The 15557-nt window shown below is 48.6% G+C and overlaps 5 protein-coding genes across 5 annotated transcripts; 4 read left to right on the top strand and 1 right to left on the bottom strand.

Moving 5' to 3' along the window:
- Nucleotides 1-332: 332 nt before the first annotated feature.
- On the bottom strand, nt 333-2486 carry HO173_011021 (uncharacterized protein; the record flags this gene model as incomplete). Its single annotated transcript, XM_037312906.1, has 1 exon — nt 333-2486. The coding sequence occupies one exon, from the start codon at nt 2484-2486 to the stop codon at nt 333-335; it is 2154 nt and encodes a 717-aa protein (XP_037160138.1).
- A 253-nt stretch (nt 2487-2739) lies between these two features.
- HO173_011020 (uncharacterized protein) lies at nt 2740-3827 on the top strand (the record flags this gene model as incomplete). The annotated part of the gene is made up of 4 exons (XM_037312905.1): nt 2740-2864; nt 2919-2996; nt 3056-3636; nt 3688-3827. 4 exons carry the CDS (start codon nt 2740-2742, stop codon nt 3825-3827), a joined length of 924 nt encoding a protein of 307 aa, XP_037160137.1.
- Nucleotides 3828-6078: 2251 nt separating this feature from the next.
- HO173_011019 (uncharacterized protein) lies at nt 6079-7533 on the top strand (the record flags this gene model as incomplete). Its single annotated transcript, XM_037312904.1, has 5 exons — nt 6079-6244; nt 6295-6348; nt 6402-6472; nt 6536-6906; nt 6981-7533. 5 exons carry the CDS (start codon nt 6079-6081, stop codon nt 7531-7533), a joined length of 1215 nt encoding a protein of 404 aa, XP_037160136.1.
- A 2144-nt stretch (nt 7534-9677) lies between these two features.
- Nucleotides 9678-10120, top strand: HO173_011018 (uncharacterized protein; the record flags this gene model as incomplete). The annotated part of the gene is made up of 2 exons (XM_037312903.1): nt 9678-9703; nt 9760-10120. The coding sequence occupies 2 exons, from the start codon at nt 9678-9680 to the stop codon at nt 10118-10120; spliced, it is 387 nt and encodes a 128-aa protein (XP_037160135.1).
- A 2143-nt stretch (nt 10121-12263) lies between these two features.
- On the top strand, nt 12264-13308 carry HO173_011017 (uncharacterized protein; the record flags this gene model as incomplete). The annotated part of the gene is made up of 3 exons (XM_037312902.1): nt 12264-12459; nt 12546-12817; nt 12871-13308. The coding sequence occupies 3 exons, from the start codon at nt 12264-12266 to the stop codon at nt 13306-13308; spliced, it is 906 nt and encodes a 301-aa protein (XP_037160134.1).
- Between the last annotated feature and the right edge of the window lie 2249 nt (nt 13309-15557).

The following is a 15557-nucleotide window of genomic DNA, read 5'->3' as shown; positions in this document are numbered from 1 at the left end:
AGCGGCCGGTTCCTGTCATGGATGCGCGTAACTTTGACGTTCAATCCGCATTGTTGCTCAACGATGCTCCTCTTATCTAAATACATACGACCACATTCCATGTGCTATGCCGGAACAATATTAAAAGAGAAGCATGATTCATCAAGAAAAGAAGAGAAGGCTCTGTGAGATGAATGGAAACCTCCTTGTCGGTAGCTTCTTGGCGTTTCTCGGTGTGGGTGCGCGTGGGGTGTAAATTGGGCTCCACTTGTCAACATACGAATACTGGTCAAATCAAGCCGTGCAAATTGACAATATAGCAGTTTCCACATTCGCTTTATTTCTTTGATCGCTCATATGTCCTCCTCGTCCCGGTTGATGTCCTGGGCTGTTGGAGCTCTCGAAATGGTCTCACTATCACTACTGTCACCTCCCAAATCCTGGCTGATTTTCTTTACCATATACTCAATCCGTCTCGTAGCATTTTCGAGAGCGTCTAGTCTGCCTGTCAATCCATTGTTATCGTGTCCGTGTAGCCATTCTCCCAAGCCATCCATCGCCGCCATCGAATCCTTCCGCTTCGCTGTCTTCGTTGGGATTGTGCGGTGGCCTTCTGATCTATTTTCTGTTTTGCCGTTAAGGCTGATAGACGGAACCGCAAGACTTCCAGGCCGAGGATTCTCTTCGGCTTCAGATATCTCGTCCAAGACCGACTGAGGCGGGTCAGAGTCAAACACTGCTTGTATGTCTGCGTGCACCGAGAATCGTGAGAAGTCCCAAAAACTAATCTTGGTCTTAATTTTCGAGGGCTTCGTGCTCCACAGACGCCTGCGTTCGTACACGCTCAGGAGCAGTAGAAGCGGAGCATTGACTGTTCGCACAGCTGCAACGTTGATCTTGTGGAACCAGCGCGGAGTAAGGACCATCTTGAGTGGTAGCAGGAGGCAGAGTGCCAGAATATTGAAAGGGGGCTGGTAAGCAAAGATTGCATCGCTCTTGACTCCTTCAAAAGTGAGGACTGCTCTTCTAAATTGGATCTCGGCTGTCGCGTTGGATGCGATCTTGGAGAAAGTGCTGCTGAGCATCGATACGAGGATGGTAAGAAAGAGAGTATTGCCCAAGAAGGCAAACGTGACCATCAGGATCGGGCCAATAAGCCAGTGGAAGTCGACTGATCTTTGAATCCCGGTCCCATCGAGGCCGAACCAGACCCACAACATCCATTTGGAAATGGTGATCGGCGGATGATCACCCTCGCCAAGCCACATCATGCTAAGAAGAAATCCAGCAAAGCACCACACAGCCAGCAAGGTAAGAACTGTGAAATCGGCCATCATGGCTCGTAGAGAGACAAAAAGCATGTTCTCCGAAAGCAGGTTGAAGGCCAAGCGCGGTATCAGCACAGGTGCCCCTGCCGACAAGATATCGAGTGCTGGAATACCGGAGCGAATGTCGCCTGTTGCCAAGCTGTGTATCCGAAGAACAAGGTAGACGACGTAGATGACAATGAACATGAAATCTAAGAACGCCCAAAGGTTCTGCGTATAACACTGCCATCCGTGCTCTAGAATGGAAGCGACTTCGTCCAGTGCCCAGCCCGTAGCGTACACGCAGAACACAAGCTCATACGTAGTGAACTTATCGCTCTGACGGTGCTGCATAGTAAGTATGTACAGTATCAGTAGGGTCAGAAACTGGCAGATGTCGAGAGCGTTCCTTGTCCGGGGGACCATGAGCCTATATTGATTGAGCCTTGGCGCCTTTTTAGGGTGGTACAACGTGATCGGCTTATACTTGTAATGGTCCGGTATTATATCAATGAAAGATGAGGGCGTGTAGACAACGCGCCCAAGGTAGATTGCCTCCATGACCTTTTGACATGCCGGCGCGCTCAAGAAAATCTTACTTTCCGAGACGATAGCGATTTCCAAGACTGTCGATTTCCCAATTCTGTGTCCTCGCTGTTGAACATTCCACGAGGTAGCATAGCTATGGACGCGTTTGATCTCTTGCGGTGCGTTTTGAAATGGTTCAAATCCGGCCACTAGTATGTTCGCAAGTAGGAGCAGACCATCGCGTTCTGGATTCTCTTCGTCGAAACGCCTGAGTAACTTCAGAGCTACCAACTCGCAAAGAGACGCTCGAGTGGTATTGATGGTTTGATGCGCCTCGAAGGCTTGTTCCCGAAGGAACTGCAGCTTATTGACAAGCAGACAGTAGATGATGGAGACATCTTTCTCGTCCCAGAGACGGTTGACCAGAGGTCTTACGATGGCAACATTGATCCTTGGTGCCCTGAGTTGCTCGATGCTGTAGGGGTCGTCAATGCTGTTGATGACCTCGTGCCGAACGCGATGGATGGTTGTGTAAACGGGCAAATCTGCGTAAGGATTTGGGGCGCAGGGTCCTTCATAATGATCAGGGTGATCACACTGCTGCTCTTCCTCTACAAGCAAAGGCTCCTCCTCTGCTTCTTCCTCTTCGCTGAGGTTTGTTGTTCTTGTCATGGCAATTCATGTGCCATCCGATGCATTTGGGAAGGCTTTCGGTTTAAATACAGCATTGAAGAATTCCCCGCACGGAAAAAGCCGGCGCCGGAATGCACCAGGTTCATTAAGGTTAAGGTGAAGGTTAATTGCCGATAAGCACGGTAACCGCATCAGTCGTAGTCGTCCAGTGCCAAGCCAAAGAAAAGCCAAAGCCAAAGCCAAGGCTTTCCTCTTCGTTTCTCCATTCTACTGTTTTTCATTGAGTGCCATCATGACGCCTGTCGCTGATTTATCCAAGACTTTAGATCTCTCTATCTTGAGGAACAAATCTGCACTTGTAACGGGCGGAGCATCAGGCTTGGGGGCTTTGATCGCCACCAGCCTTGCAGAGAATGGGTAAGACTTGAGATTGAGCATACCTGAACGTCAAGCAGAGCCAACATGTGTTAGAGCTTGTGTCACGATCGCGGATATCAATGAAGAATTAGCCAAAGAATTTGTTGCAGCATCGAGCACGAAGGGATTACAGTTAGTCCACTGGTCACTTTTGGAGCTCTCGACATTGAAGCTGCTCTAAGATGAAACAGCCTCAATTATGCATCTACCGATGTGACAGACTGGCAGTCTCAAGTGAATGCTTTCAAGAGTGCAATAGAATTTTCGAACGGTAGGAGTATCGACGTGGTGGTCGCTGCCGCTGGAGTGCCAGGTCAGGCATTCATAACACAAGACGAAGAACCGCCATCTTTGGAAAAAGATCCGCCACAGCCACGGAGCGTTGGTCTCAATCTCGATGTGAACGCTAAAGGTGTACACTACACCAGCAAGCTGGCGCAGCATTACTTTGCACTGCCTCCCTCATCCGAAACCAAAGCGGCGCCGGACTTCCGAAAGGCTCTTGTGGTCATAAGCTCGTTGGCAGGCTATCTCGAACTTGAAAATGTCGACTACACCGCGTCTAAGTGGGCTATTAGAGGCTTGTTCCGTTCAATAAGATCCAAGATGGAGGATCTGGGCTACCGGATAAACCTGATTGCGCCCTGGATCATGGATACTCCGATGTCGAAAGATTTTGCGGATATGTGTAGGAAATTCGGATTCCCTGTTGGTGATGCCGATGATGTGGCCAAGGCTGTCATCAGATGTGCAGCGGACCAGACCCTCTACGGTTGAACCAAACTGTGATTCTGGGTATTCTGCTGCTGACATGGAGTGGTAGGCCGAGCTCTGGCGATTGCACCTACTAAAACATTTGATCTGCGAGATGATCTTGAAGGACTGAACGCCGGGATTAAGATGAAAGAATTTTTGGAAGGAGAGGCTAAAGAGTTTATGGAATATTTTGGCCAGAGGGTCTAGTTGGGGCTTCCTGTGGGGCATAAGTAGCACTCGGTCTGACGATGAAAGAGTTGTATACAAATTCATCCACAATGATGTAGCTGTGACTGTGGCCAGAGCCAGCCTGGATGTCTTGCTTGATTTCTCGAGGCACTCGATGCATTTTGAGGTGATGATCCCGCACCACCGATTTGGCTCTGAGCAACATTCATTTGTGAGCAAGCTGCAGGGTTTCTCCATCCCTCCAACGTTTGCTCCGTGGACGAGTTGGCATTCCTGGGTAGGAAAAACTTGTCCAGCGCACCACGGCAGTCTGTGTCTTAGGTTTGGATCCCTTGCGAGTAGGGCGTGGTCAACTCCCACAACCTTGTGAATGTAAGTTCGCTAAAGACACGACAGGCCGCACTCATTTCTATGTTACTCTCACAATCTCTGACACTCTCGGGAGTTGTCGCCAAGATCATAGGTGACGATTTGATTTTTTACAAGAAGAATGGACTTCTACAAGATGAATGCCTCCTTCTACTATGCTTCCCTTCAACGAGGATTTTTACTCAGCAGAGCTTGGAATGTGGTGGGAATATACTGGGCCTTGACAGCTATGGCGAGAATGAGATAATGTTCCTGCTCGACATGGCTTGGAACGGCACCCATCTTGATGCACAAATCCGCAACCTGGCCAATCAGCTCCATGAATCAGCTGGCCACGTTCTTGCGTAAAGTGGAGGCTCTGAAGGTTTCTAATACAATAACTCTGCCTTTCAAAATTAAGATCCGCCGGGCGTATATGGAGCCACGGGCCTCGAAAAGTTAAAGCTGCTTGAAAGAAACTCGACCCGAGTCCAATTGCTTGGGGCCTCGTCTCTGGAGGCTTCAAACCGAGGAATGCTGGGAAGTGAACGTGGACAGGCCTGGCCTGATAGCGTAACAATTGTGGGAGACGGGATGGGAAAGCATTGCTGCGATCGCCAACCCAGCCGATGCTTCGAAATTGACCTGATATGGAATAAGCTCAATGTATTGGACCGTACGGAGAAGACCTCACCGCGTGAAATTCGAGTGCCGTTACCCCGCACATTAGCTTGAGGATTCTGTGCGTCTCTGCATACAACGCAATTGCAGCTCACTACCTGATAATTTCAGCGCATCTTGTCCAGTCAACACCCATTAGCAACGAATCGGCCCTGCAATTCCTGGATGATTCTTCTCCTAGCACCCGTCGCAGTTGGCGCTGACTACTAAATCAGTATGTGTCTCTGCAGGACCCCGCAAATGCGGGAAATCCGCTCAAAATGCGACTCTGCAAGGTCCCGAGATCGACAAGAAATACCCCCAGATTTGTGGCCAGCTCCGTGGGCGTGGCTTAATCGGAATGCCAACGAACGGGTCCGACACGTAGGAGCAAACGGGCAAACAAGCAAACACGCCATCATCAAGGGTATATGTATCAAGTGCCTACCTTAGACTCAGAGCTGAGCATTTTGAGTCACAGAAGTGAGTGCTTGAGCTTGGTAGAGCAGTGGGGATCTGGGGCGAATTAAGACCACGTTCAGTCCTTCTTATGATTTGTACCCGTCCAACCTTCAACTATCAACTTTCCCGTGATCTCCGCTCCCCCAAACGCCTACAAAGCGATCGAATTAACAGAAAACTTCGGAAATATTCTTCTGCAGCACCGTGGCCAAATAGGGTCCCATTTCTGCAAGATCCCGCAAGGGACCATAAATCCACCAATGGCGGATCTCCGAAGCAATAGCTCTAAGATTTTCGAAGGATTCCTAGGCGCCTAAAGAGGCGAGCTGCGTCACTAGACATAGCTGGGTCCGCTCCTAGGGCTGCTCGTGACCAGTTTCCATGAGCTCAGCCGACGTGATCGACTGTGACACTCACAGCAGGTAAGAAGACTTCATTCTCGGAAAGACCTTCCACTAAGAAACTTCGCTAAAGGGCCGCTAGTCGTTGATTAAACTCTGATATAATTGGTTACGCCCGTTGTGAGAACTGCCGTACCTAAGCTTCTGCGATGCTCAGGGACGCATGTCCATCTTCCCTGCATCTTCCTTGCCGAGCCAGCTCTAAGTCTGCACGATCGTTTGCATCGAGATGCGCAGACTTCTGAACCTCTCACAGCTGTCGTCTGGGTCAGTCACATTTATGTGCACGGTCACCCTTTCCGTCACGTGTGTTGAAAGGCCAGATGAGACTCATAGGAATACAAATACATTTTTTAAATTCTTGGTCCCTCTCTCAAATAACCGTCTCAGTGCTCGGAATGGAGGCCAACCAATCGATCGAAGGCGCAGTTTCACCCAGCCCGAATTACGTCTCTGATGGCATCGTTCCAGTCAGCGCCGTATTCCTAACGCTCTCTACCTTTTTCTTGGCTCTGCGAGTATACACCAGGGTTCGACTCCTCAATGCATTTTATTCGGAGGATTGTGAGGTGGAGATATCCTGCTACAGAGGGTGCTTAGCTTACTTTGCGTAGATATCCTCGTCACTGCTTGGCTATTCAGTACTGCATGGACCATAATTTGCCTGGGTGAGTATCAGAATAGGTTTCGCACCGACCGAATCATTAACAATGTCGAACAGAACAGGAAGAGGACGAGACTAGAAGGCACCTATGGGCCATACCGAAGGAGGCCTTGATTGTCTCTTCGAAGGTAAGACTCTGCCGCACGTTTTTGTCTCTGTGTTTCACCTGTAGGTGCTCACCAGCTACCTAGTGGGCGGCAGCTTCAATATTTCTCTACGTCCCAGCAACCGCCCTCCCAAAACTCGCCATCCTAGTATCCTACCTGCGGATACTCCCCAACAAAAACATCCGTATCAGTGTCTACGCTGTCTTTTTCATCACCATTGGCTACATGGTTGCCTCCTGCTTGGCTTTCCTGCTCCAGTGTCATCCCGTTGCGCGGATATGGGATATGGTTATACCGGGTGAATGTCACGTCATATCCAACTTTCTTGTCAATGGTGTCTTCAACTTCGCTATCGACATCATGGTCCTTCTCCTACCAGTACCAGTGTTGATGGAGTGGAGAGTCAGTAGCCGCATGAGGGCTCTAATGGGAAGTGTCTTCGCCATCGGCTCATTGTAAGGCTTTCGCAAATACTGCCCTCTGATAAAGCCAGCGCATACCAATCAAGGGTCTAACATCCATACCACAGAGCATGTATCGTCAGCGCGGTCCGAATCTACTTCATCGCTCGCGGTCTAAACACCTTTCGAACGGGGATCGCCGTCATCATCGGCATACCCAGATCCCTTGGTGTGGTCGAAACCAACCTTTCCATAATCTGCGGATGTATTATGGTCATGCGACCGTTCTTACGAAGACACCTTCCTTTCCTCCTTGAGATCGGCTCTCAGCGTGTCGAACACAAACACGCTGGTGTTATCGATGACGAACAGCCACTAAAGGTGTTCAGCATTACCGTCGAGAGCAGACTGATGAAGACAGGCGCTGGCTTTGGTGGTGTCAATAGCAGCGCAGGCTGGATTTGGGATCATAGGAGCAGGATCGGCACCCGTGCTATCGTTGATACCGCCACTCAAGATTTGGACATGGAAGGCGCGAGAGATTGGCCTTTGAGGCATGATTTGTCGCCGAAAGCAGAAAGAGCTGACAACGTGATTGAAGAGATATACTACGCTAGTAATGACCCAGAGCTTGCACGAAAGACACAAACGACGCGGACCTTCAGCCGGGGACCCAAGTAATGGACTGTGGCTCCGAGACGAGAGGCATATCTAAGACACAGGCTCGCACAGTGAGCTTCATTACAGCTGCGAATCCTTGCGTGGTCAGGGAGACAAATTGGCCAGGCTTTTGGCGCTGACGTGCTGAATAGAGCACTACGGCGTCGCGATTGCTGTTAATATTTGGCTAGGCGTGTATAGACTTCTTCACTCGGCTCGTTACTGCAACAGGCCTCAAGACAGCTGACTCTGTGTGAAAAGACCGGATACAGCCTTGACTCTCATCCCAACAATCCTCCTCATACATTTGACACGCTCGCGCTTTCATTACCAATTGAAAGAGCATGATAGATTCTCTTGCCATTCTCGCACGATGCTGTCGCAGCTGCTCCCAATACCAACTTAAAGCACTGCGTTGAACATCTCGTTCGAACATCTCCTTCTCCTGTCTTCCAATCAGGTTACATGAGCAGTTCTCTGTCATAGGGCCATACTTCCACGATAATAGATCCTCGCAGTCGAAAACCAATCCTGAGATGCGGAGTTCATCAAACTGCCTCCGGTTCTACTACTCACGACGGGGTCTGAGGGTTGGAAGTCGTACTAGATCTCTCACACATGTCTGTTGTCGCGTTGACGTCCAGAGTGCGAACGGCGAAGCTTTCGCTGTGATCTTGACCGCCCAGGAATCCGGCGAAGGGGTTGAAGTCGTTGTTCTTAGAGGCACAGAGACCTCGAAGGAGACAATAGATAATGACCCGCTCTATTTGCGGCGAAACACAAACGCAGGTCAATCCCTTGGATAACTATCAATCAAACAGGAGGTCTCTGCAACCTCTAGAAAGAAAAGCGTGAATCATGAACGTGCTCCTTTCGTCCCAAACAGGGTTTCCGCAACTATCGGTGTAAGCTCCACACCATAAACTTTTTATGTTCAACGCACTTTGCGGATTTGTCGTGTAAAATCGTACGTCTTGCTGTGTCATACCTAGCATACAGCGGTGTATATCTAGGCATGTAGCACGTGTGGTTCTGCACGTGCAAAGATAGTTCCCGTTGCGGTAGCTTCCCTGTCTGGGTGGGTGCAAGACATTCTCATCACCACAAGACTCTATTTTGTATTCTGGGACCGCATTCCGTCCAATGTTGCGGGTCTTTGGAGGAGGATCTACCAACGATGGCTTGCCATGACGACTCTGAATCGAGAGAACGATTAAAAAAGGAGCATTTCAGAATACCTCGGATCCCGACCGTCTCGCTGCCGGGTCCAGTACAAAAAATACTTGATCATGATCTTTGGGTCAAGCGTGGAGCATTAGGGTAAATAGAGGCCTTGTTATTTGGTGGTTGTGTGGTTGGTGTAGAGTGTCTTTGGCACGATTATGATGGGGCCAGTGGTTATGATGAGGAAGAGGAAGAATGTTAGGGAGGAGCAGGCGAGGTTGATGGTTGATCGGGAGCTAGAGTCGATATGGATGAGTGGGAAAAGGGGAGAGGGCAAGAACGGCGAGAAAGAAAAAAGTCAAAAATCGTCGGGGAGAGCTGGGGATCCTAGGGATATGTTCGGCCGAAGGAAAATGATTGTGAACGCAATAATGGGTCGAGTCCGTTAGAGGCTGGGTTAAATCGCAATCGCTCATCGGTCTTCGCCCCTCCCACTTAACCTTAAGTCTAATTCCCTATCAACAAGAGGGACCGACTTAGTGTGACCACTCCCCGGGGACGATCACTGATAGGAGCTGCAATATGCTATCGCGGCAATCGGATATATACTTAGCACCCTACATGGAAATCCAACAACCTTGATACGCGCGAGGATGATACGGGTGTGGTATATCATGAAAGTGCTGTTTCTAAGACTTCTGGTGATACTCTTGTGTCAAAAATTTTCAAGATGTGGGTTCACTATCTTCTTCTCCTTCAAGTCCCTTTCCTTACGTTCACACCTTCGCTTTCTGCACCACCCTCGCTTTCTCCATTCCGCAGTCTAAACCCGAATCTCACATACCCTTGCACTCTCTGGCTCCCCGGTTCCTCCAAGTATGTTCAAGGCCATCACTGAAAAGACAGCGAGTGATTAAAAGGACTTGCGAGCAGTAATCTACCCCCTTCGCTTTACTCTTACCGCGTTCCTTGCACCAATGTCACAATCACATTCTACAATTATGGTCATTATCTCAGCGACGCAATTGTGAGTCATCCTCTCGTTATCATCTTGTGGCCTTGGTGTTACATCCCCTGCTGCAGAGTCGATCGTGTTCCCCAATCATTGCTCAAGAGAAACAAAGACACTAACTCCGAGACCTTCGAGGCGACCCAAATGGTCATCGGGGCCGGCTACGAAGACGCTGCAGCACACCAACCAGATAATGAAATAGACACACAAGAGCTACGTTATAGTGAACGGTATGTTGACAGGGTGGACATGGTGGTTCGGCCAAGGGAGGAAATGACATGGGAGACATGGAGGTATGCGTTACTGGGCATCGGGAAGTTCATGCAGAACTGGGAGTATGTTGAGTTGAGCTTTGATATATTTGTCCTCGGATTGGGAAGAGTGGGGATTGGGAGACTGTTTTGGGAGGGTGGGACTGGTTTGGATAGATGATGGGTATTCCTGGAGTCGTGCGTTTTGACTTTCGCATAGACTCGGTCGTCACCTGTCACCTCTTTCTACCGGTAAGAATCAAATTTCTCTCCCAGCCACTTGGACAAACAGGGAGCCTCGTAGTTTCTACACAATAATTCCAAGGAAATGCTCACGTCGGAGGGAAGACCTTCTGGGCAACAGTGCATGACTTAAAGCCTGGCTTAATAGCACGTAGAAGATCGAAAGTCTGAAAAGATGTCATTTTGGCAAGCCAATCAAGGTGTTGTGTTAGTCCTACCGGTGTATAGATACCATATCACTAATCCAAAGCATGCTCTTGAATGAACAGAAGAAGAATCTGTTCAGATTCATAGGCCAATTTCTCTACTACCGAGCAGTTTCAGGGCTCTTCCAGCCGGATGAACGTGAGACATAGATAGCTTTATGAGAAGGGTGTTGAAAGCCCCGTCCAGAGCTCAGATTAACGGTCAGCTAAGCTCAACCCTAACGCTTCAGGGCACCTGCAAGACATGATCGACATTGAGGACTAAGGTTCATTTAAACAACTAGCAATAGAGAAACCATCGATGTAACCACTATAATGCCACAAAAGAGATACCGCCAGGCAAGTGGGGGTCTGGACTCATTCAAAAAAGACTGGTCGGTCTGCAGGTCCAATCGGCCTTGGAGACGCACGGCAGCTTTTTGTCAAAAATCTAGAATGGGCGACGGAGATTGCGCATAACCCTATGTTGTATGTCTTGAATTCCAATGAGGCGAATATCTTGTGGTGGTATCATTTAGTTTTCCGCCTTGATGAGATGAAACGTGAAGCCTTTCATTTATGTTTGACTTAGCGATACGAATACACCGCGGAGCTACCAACTTGCCGATCAGTACTCCATGTGAAGAACTTCATGGCAGCGATGTAGTGCGGGAGTGAAATGGACGGCGAAACGTTCTGCAGGCCGTGACAAAAGAGAATAGGGCATATTCACCCCCTCTCAATGCTAAATCCTGCGCTTTCCTTCATTTCCTGTTCATTTCCTGCAGTTAAATACAATTTAGGCAGCCCATGATAAGGCCATCCCTAATTTGAGATACAATGGAAGATTCTTTGGAGGAATTGAGCCCTGGCCGTGGATTTAAGTGCTCGGGGTACTAATTATCACCCCCCACGCTCCACGCGGCCCGGAGGATATTCGAGACTTTTTAGCCTTCATGCGACCCGCCCGGACGAAACCACAACTGTAGGAAGATTGTCGTCTCATCAGCATCCTCTGCGACAGTTATCTTAGACCTTGTGAATACACGCTATCCCACGTCGATAGGAGTGAGACTCTGTGGCGTCTGCAAAAACTCCCAAAGATACTTTTGCCCTGCTTCGAAACGAGAAGCCTGGGAGAGATGACTTGTCTGACAGCCTGAGACAGCAAATATGCTTCTGATGCCGCTCTTACTGGCTCAATAACTGCTTGTGACCAAGGCCATGGGGACCCAAACGCCTTGGAGCTAGGCTACCAACCTACGGCAAGTCACGATGAGGGAGGAAGATCATCTATGCCCTTCACTCTGAGGAGAGGGAACAGAACAGTTCAATCGGTATTTTCCTGTATTTTGGGCATCTCAGAATATTAGCGTCAATCGGAAACTCGAATATGCAGGTTCGCAGATCATACGGAAATCTTCGCGGCTTGTATTCTTGCTGTTTCGTATCTCCTGGATCATGCCAACCGTACCACACGCTCCCAGTATCCCGCCTTCTACCCGTCTCAGAACTTCTGCCTAGAGAATGTTATCTGGGCCTCCAATTAAGGGGGTAAGTCTAGCACAGCGTGAAGGAATCCGTGCTCGGCTCCATGGTCTTCTGGGTGACATGCATACACTTCCTCTTGCCGTCGGTCAGCTAACAGTCATCATGCCGCTATCAATGTATCATTCTAGTTTCAGGCGTTCATAGCGGGCGTGGAGTCATACGGCATCTACCAAATCTTCCAACTCCATATGCTTATATCGACCCCCTCGTCCCTATTTACGACCTCCAGGTTCTGAACCAGGCTTCTCACAACAACGAAGCGTTATCCTGTGCTGGAGACTAAGATCACCTTTTGAGCCGGCACATCGTCAAGATTACCAGAAAGGTCCGCAACAACATCCAATCATGTACTCGATTAGCTTGCTCCTGCTCCTCGCGAGTACTGGTTACCCTGAGGGTACCCGAGCAGCAGGCGGACATGTCTCCAGGCGTCAAGGCTCTACACTGGTGCCATTGTGGGGGGCTTGCAACTATCCTAGCCAAGGCATCAACGGACCGCTACCATGCGCCTCAGGAAGTGAATGTATTTGTAAAGACGACAGTACGTACAGAATCTATATATTCCATTCGATACTTGGCGTTGGATCCATCAGGATCTACCATGGGAGTTTCTGATGATTGGAACAGCATATGCACAATGTCGTGAGCAAGTCGGCGGTTCTTGGGCTCCCGAGTCCTCTTGGCAATGCCAACAACCTGGGGACACTGCTACGGACTCCTCAAGTTCGACCACTTCTTCCACCGGTGATACTAGCTCTGGAAGCGGCACTGGCAATGGCGCCTCACCGAACACCAACTCCGATACAGCATCTGGTAGCAGCAATTCACAGGCTGCTACCACAGGTGACTGCACCTCTACCAGCGCACCAGGTGGTTGGGACGGTATAGCTTCTACGTCGGTAAGTTTTTGACAATCATTAACCTTCGTGGACCATTGCTGAATTTGTCATAGTACTATGGCTGGATGGGCAGCTCCTGTGACTGTGGACAGAATTCTTGGGAATGGGGCGGCAGCTCTGGCGTCTATAACGGCGCCGTCAACCAGAAGCTCTTCCAAGGCAAGATCAACGGCGGTGGCCAACCGAACTGTGGAGAGGCCTGCGGTGGCTGCTATGAGCTCTTTACAAGCGGCTTCAATGCCTACAACGATGGCGTCGGAAGCGGTTCCATGATCACGCTGCAGATTGTCGATTCCTGCTATTCTGCGGGAGACCATTGGTGTGGGAGCACGAGCGATGATTACAAGGATAGTTCGTTATGCTCGGTGCATTTTGATATCCAGACAGGTCCTCCTTGGTCACATGGTCAGGCAGCTGTCGGGTCCGATGGAACCACTTGGAATGGTGAGCGAGATTCGAACCCTCGATATGTTGAATTGAGTGCTGATTGATACAGGTGGTGGCCAGATCGTCTATTACAGGCAGACGTCGTGTCCGCAGACGTTGACGTCTGGTTACACATCGAGCTGTACCTGTTGAAGTGGAGGATTGAAATCTTGCGCCTAGTGCGTTTACGAACTGTTAGGGAAGAATCATGGACGAAGATGTTGCACCAGCTGCAAGGCTTGATATCCTTCCTGTGTAACATTAGGTTGGAAGTTTGAAATACTTGCCACATACATGATGTAGAACTCAGAGCACGGCCATAATATCCACTCGTAGTCTCCTTGACAGCGCCTGTAACACTGGGAGTGGCTATCCTCGACCTTAGACGCTCATAGCCCGTGAAATCCAATTGCGTTACGTCTTACCAGGACTGGTCGCAGGATTCTCCGTAGAAGAGTTGGACGACTTGATAGCATCTCGCAATTTTCGGCCTTAGTGGGGCTTCTTGGCTGGTGTATATGTACTCGAACTCTCAAGTTGTTCGTGAGAACTCAATCCCGCCTCTTATACCAGATACTAAGAGTCTACTCGTGCTCTTGCAACTCACTCAAAATCCCGAGACCCTTGAATGGCGCTCTCGTCATTGCGCGCCGATGTTTTTGTAGCTCCTGCAATCCCTGCAGTTCCTGCAATTCCAATCCCCCGATAACATAACACAACTATGGACTCCCACCACCGCCACGCTTATATCCTCTGCTCATCAAGCCATTCTCGTGGACCCTCTTGTCACAACAAAACAGGCCAAACCTTTGCCCGACTGGGTCGAAAATCTTTTCCCGGACCGGCACTTGACTTGCCTTTACGTAACCCATGGGCATGGAGATCATTTCTTTGGCCTTTCGACTCTTCAGAAGCATTTCCCAAACACCACTGCTGTCGCTAATAAAGGTACCCTTGCCCACATGGAGGAGCAAATCTCACCGAACGATCAAGTATTCTTGAGGACATGTTTTCCAGGGGATCAGATTATATTTCCGGATTTCCGGCATCTCCGCCGGCGAAGACTCTTCCTTCGGATGATCTGACCGTTGACCTTAAAAGTCACACGCTGGTGGCCGTACCGGGCTACCATTCCGACATGGAAGATGGGTCCTTCCTGTGGGTCATTGATCTAAAATGAGGGTCACGGGCGACATCGTCTGAAACAATGCTTGTTCGTATCTTGCGAAACCCCTCACTAGCGCTGAGACAGAAATAGATCCAAGCGATTGAGCAGGTCAAATCCTTTCACCCAGAGACTTAGTCGTGGACCACAAGCAGCCTGGGGCAGCTGATGGATCGTGGACGTTGAGTGCAACACAGACTTCCATCAAGTTGTGGGACGGACAGGCAGATCAAGCGAAGAATGCGGAGGACATGTTTGCAAGGATCAGGGGCCCTGTTCCAGACAAAATTAGGGACTTCATGCTATAGTGGTCTTCTCTGCAGCAGCTCCCTACTAATAGCTCTACTAGAGCTTGAGATCAAGTCACCTAAATGGAGGGCGGACTAAGTCTTAGGCGTTGGAGAGAGTGGTGAGTAGGCTGGGAGGTGATACTTTTATGGATGGCGCGCATTGTTGGCTGCACGGTGTTATTCATTATCAGCATTGTTAGCTGCGTGGTGTTAGTCATTATCAATCCTACTACACGTATACATGTAGTTAATGTAGTGAATTAGCGATGGATAAGGAGAACCTGTTTGACATGTTCTCCATGAGTGTTTTTAGCTGTCAAGACAGGTGCGACCGAGGCAACTCAGATTTTTCATGAACGCTTTTCTCAGTTTCGCGCTAGGATGCTAGCTAATTAGATCGGCCGCTAGAGTACTCTAGCGAATACTTGATAGCGGTGAAGTAGTTATATAGTATAAAGATGAATTTAAGAAAGAAAATTATATTTTAAGTATATTTATAAATAGTTTTACTATAATTTAAGTTATCGAATTCTTATTAAATTCTATAATAAAAGAATTAAATAATTTTATTAACTTTATAAATTAATAAACTTTAGTATAATATAGATAATATAACTCTAGCGATTAAAGTCTATATCTCTCTTAAATCTTCTCGTCTCTATTATAAAGTTCGTAATCGCTAGTAATTATAATCTTTTATTTAAGAATACGACTAGAATATTATAATCGTAATAGATTTAAAGCGTATAAATTTACGTCGCTAGTTAAAGTTAACGATTAAGCTAATACTTTTATTCGCTTAAAAGAGATCTTTATTAATATATATAAAAGAATAAGATAGAGCTAAGCTTAAAAATCT

Source organism: Letharia columbiana (genome assembly GCF_014066305.1).
Source record: "Letharia columbiana isolate WasteWater2 chromosome Unknown Sc0000055_s1, whole genome shotgun sequence".
In the NCBI taxonomy this organism is placed as follows: Eukaryota; Fungi; Ascomycota; class Lecanoromycetes; order Lecanorales; family Parmeliaceae; genus Letharia; species Letharia columbiana.
The sequence above is the reverse complement of the archived record's forward strand: the minus strand, read 5'-3'. Positions and strand labels throughout refer to the sequence as shown.